The following is a 19195-nucleotide window of genomic DNA, read 5'->3' as shown; positions in this document are numbered from 1 at the left end:
GGAAGACCAACAGGAAGAGCAGTGCAAGGAAGATAGTGCAGGGGTCCCCTGCGGTCATCCCCCTGCAAAACAGATACACCGCTTTGAGTACTGTTGAGGGGGATGACTCATCAGGGGGGAGCAGCAGCAGCCAAGTTCATGGCACCGTGGCTGGCTCTGCTGCACAGGAGGGCAGGAAAAAGAGTGGGAGAGTGATAGTGATAGGGGATTCGATTGTAAGGGGAATAGATAGGTGTTTCTGTGGCCGCAACCGAGACTTCAGGATGGTATGTTGCCTCCCTGGTGCAAGGGTCAAGGATGTCTCGGAGTGGGTGCAGGACATTCTGAAAAGGAAGGGTGAACAGCCAGTTGTCGTGGTGCACATTGGTACCAACGATATAGGTAAAAAAAGGGATGAAGTCCGACAAGATGAATTTAAGGAGCGAGGAGCTAAATTAAAATGTAGGACCTCAAAAGTAGTAATCTCAGGATTGCTACCAGTGCCACGTGCTAGTCGGAGTAGGAATCGCAGGTACTGACATGGATTGAGAACTGGTTGTCAGACAGGAAGCAAAGAGTAGGAGTAAATGGGTACTTTTCAGAATGGCAGGCAGTGACTAGTGGGGTACCGCAAGGTTCTGTGCTGGGGCCCCAGCTGTTTACACTGTACATTAATGATTTAGATGAGGGGATTAAATGTAGTATCTCCAAATTTGCGGATGACACTAAGTTGGGTGGCAGTGTGAGCTGCGAGGAGGATGCTGTGAGGCTGCAGAGCGACTTGGATAGGTTAGGTGAGTGGGCAAATGCATGGCAGATGAAGTATAATGTGGATAAATGTGAGGTTATCCACTTTGGTGGTAAAAACAGAGAGACAGACTATTATCTGAATGGTGACAGATTAGGAAAAGGGGAGGTGCAAAGAGACCTGGGTGTCATGGTACATCAGTCATTGAAGGTTGGCATGCAGGTGCAGCAGGCGGTTAAGAAAGCAAATGGCATGTTGGCCTTCATAGCAAGGGGATTTGAGTACAGGGGCAGGGAGGTGTTGCTACAGTTGTACAGGGCATTGGTGAGGCCACACCTGGAGTATTGTGTACAGTTTTGGTCTCCTAACCTGAGGAAGGACATTCTTGCTATTGAGGGAGTGCAGCGAAGGTTCACCAGACTGATTCCCGGGATGGCGGGACTGACCTATCAAGAAAGACTGGATCAACTGGGCTTGTATTCACTGGAGTTCAGAAGAATGAGAGGGGACCTCATAGAAACATATAAAATTCTGACGGGGTTAGACAGGTTAGATGCAGGAAGAATGTTCCCAATGTTGGGGAAGTCCAGAACCAGGGGTCACAGTCTAAGGATAAGGGGTAAGCCATTTAGGACCGAGATGCGGAGGAACTTCTTCACCCAGAGAGTGGTGAACCTGTGGAATTCTCTACCACAGAAAGTTGTTGAGGCCAATTCACTAAATATATTCAAAAAGGAGTTAGATGAGGTCCTTACTGCTAGGGGGATCAAGGGGTATGGCGAGAAAGCAGGAATGGGGTACTGAAGTTGAATGTTCAGCCATGAACTCATTGAATGGCGGTGCAGGCTAGAAGGGCCGAATGGCCTACTCCTGCACCTATTTTCTATGTTTCTATGTTTCTATGTTAATCACTGAAAAATAGGCCTCTTCCTTTTAGTTGAATCTTAAAGGTGCATTAGTGGCTTTAGTGTTTGTTTTTGTTCCAGTTTCTCTGCTGTATTGCTATTGGGGAACAATTGAAGGTGATGAAATGTCTTGGAACCATCCTGACAGCTTCTTAAGTATATCTGCATCTTTTGTCTGTGTCTGTATGTCCAGCAAATGATGTTCGTGATTTGCAAAGAACTGTGGGCATCCTTAAGGGCATATCTCTCTATTTGAAAGCTGAGGTAGAAAGTCAATCAGATCAGGAATGACAAACAGGCACTTTTGTTTCTTCGATGCTGCGTTACAGCTTATCATTATTCCACCAAGTTCAAGGTCAGGCTATTGTTTCTGTGCAGGAATCCTGAAGGGGACCACAACAGAACTATGGACAATCCTGCAGCCAGGCTGGAGAACCACTTCCAGGGCAGGAATGACTGTTAGTTGCTGTGAAGATGACAATTTTTATGCAACAGGCCCCGGGGATGATTTGGCAATTGGATACTCGCAGCGAGGAGCAGCGCTCTGAGTGAGCACAGCTCAGGGAAGTGTAGGCCTGGAAACCATGTTTTTCCAGCCATTGTTATTAATGGGCAATGAACGGCTGCGGGCCAGCCATTTCCCAACCTTCCACTGCCAGGTGAGCGCTTGATCATGGAATCAGTCCTACGCTCCTTGTGCACAGGCTCCTGCTGCCCTCACCATGCACACAGAAGGATACTGAGCAACTCGGCCGCATTGCAGGCTTCAGGCTTCTACATCTGAGTCTTCCAAGGACCGCCCGCGTAATGCAGTTCATCACCATTCGCTCTATTGTCTTGATTCTTGTATCCAGGGTACCTTGATGACTCATTATTGGGAGGCGAAAATTGGGGAGGCAATGGCAAACAGCTTCATAGAATCATAGAATCATAGAAAAATTAAGATACAGAAGGAGGCTATTCGGACCATCGTGTCCGTGCCAGTCAAAAAAGAGCTACCCAGGCTAATCCCACCTTCCAGGTCCCTACCCCTGTAGATTACGACTCTTTAAGTGCACATCCAAGTACTTTTTAAATATGGTGAGGGTTTCTGCCTTTACCGTCCTTTCCAGCGGTGAGTTCCAGACTCCCAACACCCTCTGGGTGAAGAAATGATTCCTCATCTCCCCTCGAATCCTTCTACCAACTACTTTAAATCTGTGCCCTCTGGTTATTGATCCCTCTGCTAAGGGAAATAGGTTCTACCTATCCACTCTATCCAGAGCCTTCATAATTTTATACACCTCAATTAAATCTCCCCTCAGCCTCCTCCGTTCCAAGCAAAACAACCGCAGCCTATCCAATCTTTCTTCTTTGCTGAAGTTTTCCAGTCCTGGCAACATCCTTGTAAATCTCCTCTGCACCCTTTCTAGTGCAATCACATCCTTCCTGTTATGTAGTGACCAGAACTGAACGCAATACTCAAGTTGTGGCCCAACTCGTGTTGTATACAGTTCGAGCATAAGTTCCCTGCTCTTGTATTCTATGCTTCAGCTAATAAAGGAAAGCATTCTGAATGCCTTTTTAACACCTTATCGACCTGTCCTGCTACTTTAAGGATCTGTGGACATATACTCCAAGGTCTCTCTGTTCCTCCATGTAAAGTCCTTACACAATACCACAAATCCACACGAGGCTTATTCTATGGACAAAGTCATTCCATGACCTGAACCTTTATTCACAGGACCAAGAAGTGATGGTCCTGCGTGGGACCTCCCTTTATATACCTGCATGACCAGGTGAGGAGTGTCTCCCACAAGTTCACCCCTGTGGTCAAGGTGTGCATTTCTTACGTATATACATAAAGGTTGTTACATAAAGGTTACATACATGACATCACCTCCCCCTCAACACCTGATTGGGATCATAGGTTAAGTCTCTCGGGTGGTCTTCGCTCTCTCGTGGAGCGCCGCAGTTGGTGCTCTGGTTGTTGAGCCTTGGTATGCGTGTCTGTCATCTGTGGTGATTCCGGCCTGTCCGGGCAGACCGCAGGGACTGTGCATGCTGCTGAATGTTCTTGTTGCTCCTTCCTTGGCGGTGGTGTGAATACCATCTCATGATCTTCCTCAGGTTCCTCAGTGTCCATGATGAACCTTTTTTTTGGTCCAGATGCTTGCGGCATATCTGCCTATTGTTAAGTTTAACCATTATGATCCTATTCCCTACTTTGTCTATTATAGTACCCTCAAGCCATTTGGGCCCCAAAGCGTGATTGAGAACAAATACGGGGTCATCAATTTCTATACATCTCCCCCTTGAATTTCGGTCATGGTACTCGTTTTGGGACTGGCGCTTGCCCTCAACAATGTCGATCAGGACTGGATGAATGAGGGACAACCAAGTTTTGAGTGTTCATTTCATGAGTAGCTGCACGGGCGGGACCCCCGTGAGCGAGTGCAGTCGGGACCTGTAGGCCAGCAGGAGGCGTGATAGGCGGCATTGAAGGGAGGGTCCTTGAATCCGGAGCATGCCTTGTTTTATGATTTGGACCGCATGTTCCGCTTGGCCATTGGAGGCCGGCTTGAACGGTGCTGTCCTGACATGGTTAATGCCATTACCCGAGATGAACTCCCGGAATACGTAGCTTGTGAAACATGGGCCATTATCGCTAACCAGAATGTCCGGCAAGCCGTGGTCGCAAAGACCGTGCGCAGACTCTCCACAGTGGTGGATGTCGTGCACGAATTCAAAATGATGCACTCGATCCATTTCGAGTACGCATCAACCACAATGAGAAACATTTTTCCCATGAACGGGCCCGTGTAGTCTACGTGAATACATGACCATGGCCTGGTGGGCCAGGGCCACGGGCTGAGTGGGGCCTCCCTGGGGGCATTACCTAGCTGGGCACACGTTGTGCACCTGCGAACCCAGTGTTCCAGGTCCGAATCAATTCCCGGCCACCATACATGTGACCGGGCAATGGCCTTCATCAGCACGATGCCTGGGTGCTCGCTGTGGAGTTCCCTGATGAATGCTTTCCTGCCCCTCTAGGGCATGACTACCCGGCTGCCCCATAGTAGGCAGTCGGCTTGGATGGAGAGATCATCCATCCGTCTGTGAAACGGTCTGACCTCCTCAGGGCATGCTCCGTGCGTGGGCGCCCAATCTCCAGTCAGGACACATTTCATAATCAAGGATTGGAGGGGATCTTGATCTGGTCCAGATTTTGATATGGCGGGCTGTGACGGGGGAGCCTGCACTGTCAAAGGCATCGACAGCCATGACCATCTCAGTGCTTTGTTCCGCTGCCCCCTCGGTGGTGAACAGTGGAAGCCTGCTGAGCGCGTCAGCGCAGTTTTCGGTGCCGGGCCGGTGCCGGATGGTGTAGTCATACGCAGCGAGCATGAGAGCCCATCGCTGTATGCGAGCTGACGCATTGGCATTGACAGCCTTGCTGTCTGACAGCAAGGATGTTAACTGCTTGTGGTCCGTTTCTAATTTGAACCTCCTGCCAAAAAGGTACTGATGCAACTTTTTCACCCCGTAGACACATGCGAGTGCTTCCTTCTCAACCATTCCATATCCCCGTTCAGCTTGGTAGAGCGACCTGGTGGCATAAGCCACAGGTTGTAGTTGGCCCTCAGCATTACTCTGCTGCCACACGCACCCAACCCCATTGGACGATGCATCACATGTCAGAACCAATTTCTTACGGGGGTCGTACAGGTTCAACAACTTATTTGAACAAAGTAGGTTCCGCGCCCGATTTAATGCCCATTCCTGACAGTCCCCCCAAAACCAATCGCAACCCTTACGCAGGAGCACGTGTAGCGGCTCCAAAATGTGCTTAAGTTCGGCAGAAAGTTCCCGAAATAGTTCAAGAGTCCCAGAAATGAACGCACCTCCAATGTGTTGCACGGCCTGGGCGCTTGTCGAATCGCCTCTGTTTTGGATTTGGTCGGCCGAATCCCATCTGCAGCAACCGACCTGCCCAGAAACTCGACCTCGGGAGCCAACAACACACACTTAGACTTCTTGAGTCACAGGCTTACCCGGTCCAGTCGGCGTAGCACCTCCTCCAGGTTGTGGAGGTGTTTCTCGGTGTCACGACCGATGATGAGGATGTCGTCCCGAAATACGATCATTCCCGGAAAGGATTTGAGCAGGCTTTCCATGTTTCTTTGACAAATCGCAGCCGCTGACCGAATGCCAAATGGACACCTGTTGTAAACAAACAGTCCCTTGTGCGTGGTGATGGTGGTCAGTAGTTTAGATTCGTCGGCCAGTTCTTGGGCCATGTAGGCTGAAGTCAGGTCCAACTTGGTGAACAGCTTGCCGCCTGCTAGTGTGGCAAAAAGGTCCTCCTCTCTCGGGAGTGGGTATTGGTCTTGTAGGGACAACCAGTTGATAGTGGCCTTGTAGTCGCCACAGATCCTGACCGAGCCATCCACTTTTATGACGGGAACGATGGGGCTCGCCCAGTCACTGAATTCAACGGGCGAGACGATGCCCTCTCTTAACAACCGGTCCAACTCGCTCTCAATTTTCTGCCGCATGACATACGGCACAACTCTGGCTTTGTGGTGCACTGGTCTGGCGTCCGGGGTGATGCGTATCACTACTTTGGTACCTTTGAACGTCCCGACACCAGGTTGAAATAGTGACTCAAATTGCTGTAGGACCTGTGAGCATGAACTTCGCTCCACAGATGACATGGCATGCACATCCCCCCCATTTCCAGTTCATCTCAGCTAACCACCTCCTCCCCAACAGTGCGGGACCATTGCCCGGGACAATCCAGAGCAGCAGCCGGTTCACCGATCCATTGTGTGTGACCGCCAGCATTGCACTGCCTAGCACTGGAATGATTTCTTTGGTGTACGTCCGTAATTGCGTCTCAATGCGTTCTACTTTGGATCTGTAGGTTTAAATGGCCACAGCTTTTCGAATTGTTGAACACTCATGAGTGACTGGCTGGCCCTGTCTACAGTTCCATGCGTACAGGGATGCCGTTTAATAGGACTTTCATCATCATAGGTGGCGTTTTTGTATATGAGCTGTGAATGTTTACCACATGAACCCGCTGAACTTCAGCGTCCATTGATTTGCCCCAAGCGACATCCTGCCTCGCAGACCCCTCATCTGGTTCATCTGCCTAGTATATTAGCCTGGTTACAGGCTTTCTGCACATTCTGGCTAAATGGCCACTGAGGTTACAATTTCTGCAGACGAACTGTTGAAACCTGCAAGTCCTGGCAGCATGTCTGCCCCCACACCTCCAGCATGAACTGAGATTCCCATTGTTGTGAACAAAAGAGCTGTAACCAAGCATTCCTCGCTGATTGTCCCTTTGACTGCTCTTGAGCAACCTGTTAGTGGGTGTCAATGGCTCCATGGCTCCATGCCAGGCCGCATTGTCCACTGGAGGGGCGTAAATGTCCATTCAGCCTGCCATTGTCTCTGTTGGAGTCTTACTGTTGGGTCGATTGCTGCCTGGGATGTGTCGAACTGCCCTTGCCTGCCTGCGAGGCTCTGTGTCGCGTTTATGATATTGACTCCCTGAGGCAGAATTGCGCGCGTATATTATCTTGGTTTCCCCCTCCCCTGCCATAAAAGTCTGAGCCATCAACGCCGCCGCTTCCAAGATCAAGTCCTTGGTCTCAATTAGCTTTCTGAAAATCCCAGCATGACCGATCCTCTCATTAAAGAAATCCCTTAGCATCTCCTCCCTGCAGGCGTCTGTGAACTTACAGAGGCTGGCCAAGCACCAGAGGTCCGCAATGAAATCCGGTATGCTCTGTCCTTCCCGACATCGGTGGGTATGGAATCTGTGTCGGGCCATGTGTACGCTGCTTGCCAGTTTGAGGTGCTCACCGATTAGTTTGCTGAGCTCTTCAAAGGTTTTGTCCGCCGGCTTCTCGGGTGCTAGCAGGTCTTTCATGAGTGCGTAAGTCTTAGGTCCGCAGCTGGTCAGCAGATGAGCCCTTCGCTTGTCGGCTGCTGCATCTCCCAGCCAGTCCTTCATGACAAAACTCTGCTGGAGCCGCTCAATGAAATCATCCAGTCCTCACCAACACAGTACCGTTCATCTGTGCGGCTGGTGGCCATTCTTGTGGGTCGTTGATTCCCGTTTCTCGTCGCCAATGTAAAGTCCTTACACAATACCACAAATCCACAGGAGGCACATTCTATGGACAAGGTCACTCCATGACCTGAACCTTTATTCACAGGACCAAGAAGTGATGACACTGCATGGGACCACCCTTTATATACCTGGATGACCAGGTGAGGAGTGTCTCCCACAAGTTCACCCCCTGTGGTCAAGGTGTGCATTTCTTACGTATATACAGTATTGCAGTGTTGTTACATAAAGGTTACATACATGACACTCCACACCTCTCAGTATCCTCCCATTTATTGTGTATTCCCTTGCCTTGTTGCCCCTCCCAAAATGCATTACCTAACGCTTTTCTGGATTGAATTCCATTTGCCACTTTTCTGCCCAACTGATCAGTTCATCGATATCTTCCTACAGTCTAGAGCTTTCCTCCTCACTGTCAACCACACGGCCAATTTTTGTATAATCTGCAAATTCCTTTCTCATGCAGCCTACATTTATGTCCAAATCATTAATATATACTACAAATAGTAAGGGGCCTAGTACTGAGCCCTATGGAACCCCACTGGAACTGGGGAAATTAGCTTGATGTTAGTTTAACGAATTTGAAGTCATTTTCATTAAGCAAAAGAAAGAAATAGAACTCTGTATTTTCCTTTGCACATATCCTACACAAACTGCTGGATTTCTCCATTCATAAGAACATAAGAAATAGGAACAGGAGTAGGCCATATGGCCCCTCGAGCCTGCTCCGGCATTCAATAAGATCATGGCTGATCCGATCATGGACTCAGCTCCACTTCCCCGCCCGTTTGAGGAAACAACTAGAGGGCTAGCCATTCTAGACTGGGTGATGCATAATGAGAAAGGACTAATTAGCAATCTTGTTGTACGAGGCCTCTTGGGGAAGAGTGACCATAATATGGTAGAATTTTTTATTAAGATGGAGACTGACACAGTTAATTTAGAGACTAGGGTCCTGAACTTAGGGAAAGGTAACTTCGATGGTATGAGACGTGAATTAGCTAGAATAGACTGGCGAATGATATTTGAAGGGTTGACGGTGGATAGGCAATGGCAAACATTTGAAGAGCACATGGATGAATTTCAACAATTGCACATCCCTGTCTGGAGTAAAAATAAAATGGGGAAGATGGCTCAACCATGGCTAACAAGGGAAATTAAGGATAGTGTTAAATACAAGGAAGAGGCATATAAATTGGCCAGAAAAAGCAGCAAACCTGAGGACTGGGAGAAATTTAGAATTCAGCGGAGGATGAAAAAGGGTTTAATTAGTAGGAGGAAAATAGAGTATGAGAGGAAGCTTGCTGGGAACATAAAAACTGACTGCAAAAGCTTTTATAGATATGTGAAGAGAAAAAGATTAGTGAAGACAAACGTAGGTCCCTTGCAGTCAGAATCAGGTAAACTTATAATGGGGAACACAGAAATGGCACACCAGTTGAACAAATACTTTGGTTCTGTCTTCACGAAGGAAGACACAAATAACCTTTGGGAAATACTAGGGGACTGAGGGTCTTGTGAGAAGGAGGAACTGAAGGAAATCCTTATTAGTAGGGAAATTGTGTTAGGGATATTGATGGGATTGAAGGCCGATAAATGCCCAGGGCCTGATAGTCTGCATCCCAGAGTACTTAAGGAAATGACCCTTGAAATAGTGGATGCAGTGGTGATCATTTTCCAACAGTCTATTGACTCTGGATCAGTTCCTATGGATTGGAGGGTAGCTAATGTAACACCATTTTCGAAAAAAGGAGGGAGAGAGAAAACGGGGAATTATAGACCGGTTAGCCTGACATCAATAGTGGGGAAAATGTTGGAATCAATTATTAAAGATGAAATAGCAGCGCATTTGGAAAGCAGTGACAGGATCGGTCCAAGTCAGCATGGATTTATGATAGGGAAATCATGCTTGACAAATCTTCTGGAATTTCTTGAGGATGCAACTAGTAGAGTGGACAAGGGAGAACCAGTGGATGTGGTGTATTTGGACTTTCAAAAGGCTATTGACAAGGTCCCGCACAAGAAATTGGTGTGCAGAATGAAAGCACATGGTATTGGGGTGACGTGGATAGAGAACTGGTTGGCAGACAGGAAGCAGAAAGTCGGGATAAATGGGTCCTTTTCAGAATTGCAGGCAGTGACTAGTGGGGTGCTGCAGGGCTCAGTGCTGGGACCCCAGCTATTTACAATATACATCAGTGATTTAGATAAATGAATTGAGTGTAATATCTCCAAGTTTGCAGATGAAACTAGGCTGGGTGGTGGTGTGAGCTGTGAGGAGGATGCTAAGAGGTTGCAGGGTGACTTGGACAGGTTAGGTGAGTGGGCAAATGCATGGCAGATGCAGTATAATGTGGATAAATGTGAGGTTATCCACTTTGAGGGCAAAAACTCAAAGGCAGAATATTATCTGAATGGTGGCAGTTTAGGAAAAAGGGAGATGCAACGAGACCTGGGTGTCATGGTATATCAGTCATTGAAAGTTGGCATGCAGGTACAGCAGGCGGTAAAGAAGGCAAACGGTATGTTGGCCTTCATAGCTAGGGGATTTGAGTATAGGAGCAGGGAGGTCTTACTGCACTTGTACAGGGCCTTGGTGAGCCGTCACCTGGAATATTGTGTTCAGTTTTGGTATCCTAATCTGAGGAAGGACATTCTTGCTATTGAGGGAGTGCAGCGAAGGTTCACCAGACTGATTCCCGGGATGGCAGGACTGACATATGAGGAGAGACTGGATCGACTGGGCCTGTATTCACTGGAGTTTAGAAGGATGAGAGTGGATCTCATAGAATCATATAAAATTTTGACGGGACTGGACAGGTTAGATGCAGGAAGAATGTTCCAGATGTTGAGGAAGTCCCGAACCAGAGGACCCAGTCTAAGGATAAGGGGTAAGCCACTTAGATCTGAGATGAGCAGAAACTTCTTCACTCAGAGAGTTGTTAACCTGTGGAATTCTCTACCGCATGGAGTTGTTGATGTCAGTTCATTGGATGTATTCAAGAGGGAGTTAGATATGGCCCTTACAGCTAAAGGGATCAAGGGGTACGGAGAAGGGTACTGAGGTGAATGATCAGCCATGATCTTATTGAATGGTGGTGCAGGCTCGAAGAGCCGAATGGCCTACTCCTGCACCTATTTTCTATGTTTCTATGTTCCTCATAACTCCTTATCCCCTTATCGTTTAACAAACTGTCTGTTTCCTCCACATTGGGAGTGGCAGCTGTTTAAGGATCTCAGAGCGCTGATAAATTGGTTAGTTACAATCACAAAATGCCAGCTGACAGCCAAGTTAGTGATAAAGTATCCACTAAATGGTGGACTTATATTTAACAGATTATTTACAGGGTTGTGATTTAAACCCAATACTTGATATGGTACACTGAGTCAGTCTACTATTTAAAAATGACAGCTGTGTTCTTTTTATAAATCACCACACTTCCCGAGCATTTCAAAAGGACAGTCAACAGGTGTGTTTCCAATTCTTCAGTCAATGTGTGTCCGTGCCCTTTAGCACCATTGTTTCATCTCTGGAACTGCCCCTTGCGCACATTTCAAACCCGGACTCGGGGCATTATGGGTGGGATGCCATTACTGGTGCAGTTTGAACTCTCCATTTGTTCTATGTAGCTCTTCACAAATATTTGAAGGGTTATTATTGATTGAAATCAGCTAAAATCAGCATAATGGCACAAAAGTGCTGAGCATAGTGACGTCCTGTGGCCAAAAGAAGACACCATCCACCTCTTACACTATCGGAGTACAGCACAAAATACAAATCCTCAAGTTTCCATCTATCTGTTGCACTCAATTCTGTAAAAAAAAAAGCCCAGGTTACAGGAATTGTAGATCCAGGAAGAGATGCAGCTGTGGTCATGCGGTTGCAAAAAGGGAGCCAACTCTCATTGTGAGGCTTCATATTAAAAGTGTACCCTAGCCACCTACTCTGGAGCTACCATTTCTGAGTGTAAAGGCCAGAGAGTGGCTCTTGGTTGGTTATTCTCCTGAAACAAGGTGCAATTTTAGGCACAAGTACAAGTATCTAAGTACATAGTCAACAGTGAGGCATTACTGATGTGAATGTGTGCTTTACCACTCCACGGATCCCAATCCGTTATCTTTCCTAATTTTATATTTAAACAACAAGAACTTGCATTTATATAAGTGCCTTTAATGCATAAAACATCCCAAGGCGCTTCACAGGAGTGTTCATAAAATTTGACACCGAGCACATAAAGGTAGGTTTTATGGAACATCTTAGCAAAGTAAAGAGAGGTTGAGAGGCAAAGATGTTTAGGGAGGGAATTCCAAACCTTAGCGCCGAGGCAGCTGATGATTGCACCGTCAATAGTGGAGCGATGATAATGGGAATGTGCCAACATTGGAGGATTGCAGAGATCTTGGAGGCTTGTGGGGCTGGAGGAGGTTACAGAGATAGGGAGGGATAAGGCCATGGAGGGACTTGAAAACAATGATGAGATTTTTTAAATCAAGGTGTTGCCAGACCGGGAGCCAATATAGGTCAGCCAACACATGGGTAAATGGAACCTGATGCGAGTTAGGATACAGGCAGCAGAGTCTTGGATCAAGTTTATGGAGGGTGGAAGATGGGAGGCCAGCCAGGAGAGCATTGGAATCGGCAAGTCTAGAGGTAACAAAGGCATCGATCAGGGTTTCAGCAGAAGATGAACTGAAGCAGGGGCGGAGATTGGTGATGTTATGGAGGGAGAAGTAGGCGATCTTGGTGATGGAGCGGATATGTGGTCAGATTCTGATCTCCGGGTCAAATAGGATGCCAAGGTTGTGAACAGTCTGGTTCAGCTTCAGTCAGTAACCAGGGAGAGGGATAGAGTCGGTAGCTCGGGAACGGAGTATGTGGTGTACATCACAATCTGCAAACTTCCCTCATAAGTACAGTCATATACTGCTTGACGCCAGGCTTACAGGAATCAGACTTTGTGGTCTTAAATGGACAGGTCAGTTTAAACATAGCTCCCTCTTAGTAGCAGGATAATACATTACAAGGTATAATGTTCCTCTCATTATTAAATAGCAAATCATCCAATTTGCAGTGAGAAATTCCATAGATGATCTGATGATATTTTACAATAATACTTTGAGTAACATTTATATTTTATGCTTCAACAGATGTGCTATGTCCCAATCTGAGATTGCAGGGCAGTCAGTACAAACTACCAAACAAGGCTTCAGCTAACATCCCAGGTAAGTGAGTTTCAAAGCAGGACATGTAATAGCAGAATCATATATATGTCGGAGAACATTGCAGTTAGTCTATTTTTTGACATACACAACAACCAATCAGCATGCTTTGAGTCTTTAAACTGAGCTATTAAGAAATCGATATTGGTAGAATGTTATCATGCTGTGTTCTGCGACGAATGTCTCACCTCCTGACTCCCCAAAGCCTTTCCACCATCTACAAGGCACAAGTCAGGAGTGTGATGCAATACTCTCCACTTGCCTGGATGAGTGCAGCTCCAACAATATTCAAGAAGCTTGACACCATCCAGGACAAAGCAGACCGCTTGATTGGCACCCCATCCACCACCTTAAACATTCACTCCCTCCACCACCGACGCACCATGGCTGCAGTGCATACTATCTACACTGTGCACGTGCAGCAACTTGCCAAGGCTTCTCCGACAGCACCTCCCAAACCCGCGACCTCTATCACCTAGAGGGACAAGGGTAGCAGGCACATGGGAACACCACCAGCTGCAAGTTCCACTCCAAGTTACACATCATCCTAACTTAGAAATATATCACCGTTCCTTCATCGTCGCTGGGTCAAAATCCTGAAACTCCCTCCCTAACGGCACTGTAGGAGTATCTTCACCACCCGACTGCAGCGGTTCAAGAAGGTGGCTCATCACCACTTTTTCGAGGACAATTAGAGATAGGCAATAGCAACACCCACATCCCAACAATTAATTTTTAAAAAAGATAAACATTTGGCTGTAGAGTTTCCACTTTGGGCACAATCAGAAAATTGTGCCCAAATTGTGCCTGACATTACGCTGATTAGGTAACATTTTCAACTAAAATGTATTCGCGTAGACACAACGATAAAATCTTCTATGAACCAGCGCAATTGGGCAGCGTAATAGAACGTAATTGTTTCTATTTTTTTCTTTCCATTAAAAAATATTCCTCGATGTATTTAAGAGTGGTAACTTGGGGCAATTTTATTAATACAGTTGAACTTGAGTTTATCACCAAAAATAAACAATTTTAATAAGGGTGTCCAGTACTCCACCTGTGAGTAACCTCATTTTTGATATGGAAATACTTTAAAAATGTGCCTGTTAGTGCTTGTGCATCTATGAAAATGAGCCAATTTAAAACCGAGTTGAAAAGGAATTTCTTCTCCCAGAAGGTTGTGAATCTGTGGAATTCTCTGCCCAAGGAAACAGTTGAGGCTAGCTCATTGAATGTATTCAAATCACAGATAGATAGATTTTTACCAATAAGGGAATTAAGGGTTATGGGGAGCGGGCGGGTAAGTGGAGCTGAGTCCACGGTCAGATCAGCCATGATCTTGTTGAATGGCGGAGCAGGCTCGAGGGGCTAGATGGCCTACTCCTGTTCCTAATTCTTATGTTCTTATGTTCTTCTTAACACAATTTGAAAAATCTTCTCGGACCAGCACTATCAGCGAAATCTAGCAATTTCGGGTACGTGGCCAGTTTTGTGGGTGGTGTCTGACCCGTGCAAATTGAATCTAGGACTAGTGTAAAAGGTCACAGAAAACACAAATGCAAGTGGTTTTGGGCGTAACTCACTTGTGATTAAAATTCTCTGATCTTTTGCAATGGTTCAGCCGATTCGCTCCCCGATGTGCTGATATTATTGGCGTAAACAAAGCCGACCCCATCATTTACCTAAATCCAGAGAGCTTAGGCACAGGTTGGCAACGTCAAGGCTTAGGGATCCCTATGAGTTTGCAGCCGGACTAGAGCAGTGATAAGCTTCAGTACCTCTGAACACATATGATGGTTCCTGTTGCTTGTCCAACTTACAACCTTCCCATTGGCACATTGGCTTGCAGGATTATTGGAAGAAGTGAAAAGAATCCCAGGTCCCTTAAAGACATAAATGAAATCAATACTTTAAACAGAAAATATTAATCCCTCTCACATCCTGATACATTAAGGTTTCTGTACTTTATTCACAGGGGTCAGTTCTCAGTGCAGATGGTGGTGGTGGTGACGTCATGGGGCAGGGGCCCTACTGCAGCACCAAATTTAAAAGAAGCAGTTCCCTGGGCTGTTAGGAGCAATGCCTGGGAGACTAGGCACAGCACACCAAATGGAACTGCTCTGCGGTCTGTGCGTTTGACACCCTTGCTTTAAATGATGAAAAAGATGGTAAAATATATATATTTTTAAAACTATCTTCGTAACATCAGATTATTTTTGGTGTGCATTCAAACAGGTTTTGACCTGATGGAGCTGTTCCATGTGAGAAGCATTATCGAAATGAAAGATGGAGGATTTGTTCGCCTTGGAACAATGCCCATAGTTCAGATGACAAAGTAAGTGTCCAAATGTGATGTATCTGAAGGGACTGCACTCTATGCACTCCAGTCCATTGATTACATTCCACTTTTCCCCACTCCAGTCCACTCGACTCCATTCCATTTTGCTCTGCTCCAGTCCACTCTACTCCGTTCCACTTTGCTCCACTCCTGTGCACACCACTGCACTCCACTGAATATGAAAAAAACAGCTCTTTAGATCACTTCATTGTTCTCCACTTTACTGAACATCATTTTACTTCACTACTCACCACTCTACTGCATTAGATACAAGCAACTGCCTTGCACTCTGTCATGTATTCAACTGTCATTGTAATCCATGTATAAAATGACCTAAGTTGTACACCGTGAGAACACTGACCACTAGGTGGTGAACTTGTGGGAGACATTCCTAACATGGACTTTCAGGTATAAAAGGGTAAGCTCCACCCATCTTCTCCACTTCAGTGCTGGTTAATAAAGGTTACTGGTCACAGAGTGACCTTCACTCTAGTATGGGCCTCGTGTGCATTTGTACTGTATAGTAAGGAAGTAAGGACATATTATTGGCGACGAGAAACTGGGATTTAAACCACGCGAACATGGCCACTAGCAGCACAGACGAGAGGTACTGTGTTGGTGATGATTGGGGCGATTTTATTGAGAGACTACAGCGAAGTTTTGTCACTAAGGAATGGCTGGGACAGGTTTCGGCCGACAAACGCAGGACTCATCTCCTGACGCTTTGAGGATCCAGGACGTACTCCCTGATGAAGGACCTTCTAGCGACAGAGAAGCCGGCGGACAAGACTTTTGAAGAGCTCAGTAAGTTGATCGGAGAACACTTTAAACCGGCGAGCAGCATGCACATGGCGAGATACCGGTTTTACACCTGCCGGCGACGAGAAGGGCAAAGCGTTCCAGACTTCGTGGCAGACCTCCGGCGACTGGCGAGCCTTGTAAGTTCCCAGATGCATGCAGAGTGGAGATGCTGCGAGACTTTTTCATTGAGGGCATCGGGCATGCTGGGGTTTTCAGGAAACTGATTGAGACCAAAGACTTGACCTTGGAAACGGCGGCTTTGATGGCCCAGATATTTATCTCAGGGGAGGAAGAGACCAGAATGATGTTTGATAAAAATCTTGGTTTAAATGCAGCAAATGGACAGGGAGTCAACATTGTTAACGTGGCACACAGTTCTCCAGGCAGGCAGAGGCAATCGGATATGCCTGAGCATGTAGTTGAACCCAAAGGGGGAATTCAACAGAGACAATGGCTAGCTGAACAGTGATTCACGCCATTGCAAGGGACAATGCGGCCAGTAATGGGGCCATCAACACCTGTCAATGGTGCGTTTAAGGACAGTTACAGAGACAGTCAGAGACGAACGACTGGTAATGGACCTTTTGTTTCCAACAACAGTTCATGTTGGAGGTGTGGAGGCAAACACACAGCCAGAGCTTGCAGGTTTCAGCAATATACCTGCAGAAACTGCAACGTCAGCGGTCACTTGGCACGTATGTGCAGGAAGCCTGCAGCCAGGTTGATGTACGAGGAGGACGGGCCCCATGTAAGCCCTAAGAGGCCAAATTGACACTGGGGGAACTCGCTGGAAATTGAAGTTCAGCGAGTTCATGTGGAGCACATATACAGTTCATAATGATGAAAGTGCTCCTCAATGGCATCCCAGTATCAATGGAGCTAGACACGGGGGCCAGCCAGTCCCTGATGAGTATCAAACAGTTCGACAAGTTGTGGGCGTCCAAGGCCAGGAGGCCAAAATTATTGCCGATTGACGCACAGCTACGGACATATACAAAGGAGATCATTCCGGTGCTAAGCAGTCGTGACCCACAAAGATTCGAAGAACAGGTTGCCACTCTGGATTGTCCTGGGGGACGGTCCCACACTACTGGAGAGGAGTTTGCTTGCTGTCATGAACTGGAAATGGGGCGATATCAATGCAGTTTCTTCTGTGGAGCGAATATCACGCTCACAGGTCCTGGACAAATTTGACTCACTATTTCAACCCAGCATTGGCACTTTCATGGGGACCAAGGTAGTGATTCACATAACCAGTGGATGTGGTATATTTGGACTTTCAAAAGGCTTTTGACAAGGTCCCGCACAAAAGATTGGTGTGCAAAATCAAAGCACATAGTATTGGGGGTAATGTACTGACGTGGATAAGGAACTGGTTGGCAGACAGGAAGCAGAGAGTCGGGATAAACGGGTCCTTTTCAGAATGGCAGGCAGTGACTAGTGGAGTGCCGCAAGGCTCAGTGCTGGGACCCCAGCTCTTTACAGTATATATTAATGATTGAGATGAAGGAATTGAGTGTAATATCTCCAAGTTTGCAGATGACACTAAACTGGGTGGCAGTGTGAGCTGTGAGGAGGACGCAAAGAGGCTGCATGGTGACTTGGACAGGTTAGGTGAGTGGGCAAATGCATGGCAGATGCAGTATAATGTGGATAAATGTGAGATTATCCATTTTGGGGGCAAAAACACGAAGGCAGAATATTATCTGAATGGCGGCAGATTAGGAAAAGGCAGGGTGCATCGAAACCTGGGTGTCATGGTTCATTAGTCATTGAAACTTGGCATATAGGTACAGCAGGCAGTGAAGAAGGCAAATGGTATGTTGGCCTTCATAGCTAGGCGATTTGAGTATAGGAGCAGGGAGGTCTTACTGCAGTTGTACAGGGCCTCTGTGAGGCCTCACCTGGAATATTGTGTTCAGTTTTGGTCTCCCAATCTGAGGAAGGACATTCTTGCTATTGAGGGAGTGCAGGCATGGTTGGTCTGACATATGAGGAGAGATTGGATCAACTGGGCCGTTATTCACTGGAGTTTAGAAGGATGAGAGAGGAGCTCATAGAAACTTATAAGATTCTGATGGGACTGGACAGGTTAGATGCGGGAAAAATTTTCCCGATGTTGGGGAAGTCCAGAACCAGGGGACATAGTCTTTGGATAAGCGGTAAGCAATTTAGGACTGAGATGAGGAGAAACTTCTTCACTCAGAGAGTTGTTAACCTGTGGAATTCCCTACCGCAGAGAATTGTTGATGCCAGTTCATTGGATAGATTCAAGAGGGAGTTAGATATGGCCCTTACAGCTAAAGAGATCAAGGGGTATGGAGAGAAAGCAGGAAAGGGGTACTGAGGGAATGATCAGCCATGATCTTATTGAATGGCGGTGTAGGCTCGAAGGGCCCAAGTTTCCTCAGGAGCTGCTCCATTTTTTTTGGAGCAACTAGATTTTTTTGGAGCAAATTAAAATCGCAATTCTCCCCATTTAAGTTGCTCCAGTGTAAGTGAATTAGTGAATTTTTTTTTTAGTTCAATTTTTTTTTCAAAAGGGCATGTTACCAGCCACTTATGCCTGATTTGGCCATTTAAGCAAGTTTAGCCAGCTGAAACTTACTCCAAACTAAGTTAGGTCAGAGTAAGTGGCCACTTTTGTACATCCTGCGGTGAATTCAGAGATCAGCGCAGGTAGCCTCCAAATGATAGGAATGCTAGTTTTTTTTAAAATCCCAAGCAGTGAGACTGGATAAGGTGTAGGTGCTATCAGTCTGATTAAACTGAGTATATTTTTAGTAAAGATAGCTAGATATTAAAGTACTGGAAAATCTTTGAAGATTCTTTTCTCCCGCCCCCACCCCCCACCCCACCTGATCAAAACTCTTCCCCCCACCTCCGTCAGATCAAAACTCTTCCCCTGCCCCCCATCAAAACTCTTCACCTCCCCCCGCAAAAAAACTCTTCCCCTCCCCCCGCCCCGATCAAAACTCTTCCCCCCACCAACCTGTCTCTTGTAGCCCTCAGCGCGGAAGGCAGCAGCCGGCCTGTGCAGCAGGCCACTCGGCCCGGGATAGGGATAGTGAGTGTTGGCC

General features: G+C 46.8%; 1 protein-coding gene across 1 annotated transcript in view; it reads left to right on the top strand.

The window, feature by feature from the left end:
- col22a1 (collagen, type XXII, alpha 1) overlaps positions 1–19195 on the top strand; it is a 463862-nt gene that overhangs the window by 141819 nt on the left and 302848 nt on the right. The window contains exons 4-5 of the mRNA XM_070888428.1: positions 12905–12979; positions 15212–15311. Coding sequence (XP_070744529.1) covers positions 12905–12979; positions 15212–15311 — 175 coding nt within the window. The remainder of the gene's footprint in view (positions 1–12904; positions 12980–15211; positions 15312–19195) is intronic.

The sequence above is a fragment of the Pristiophorus japonicus genome, chromosome 1 (genome assembly GCF_044704955.1).
Source record: "Pristiophorus japonicus isolate sPriJap1 chromosome 1, sPriJap1.hap1, whole genome shotgun sequence".
Taxonomy (NCBI): Eukaryota; Metazoa; Chordata; class Chondrichthyes; family Pristiophoridae; genus Pristiophorus; species Pristiophorus japonicus.
Note: the sequence above shows the minus strand (reverse complement) of the source record. Positions and strands in the feature narration are given on the sequence as shown.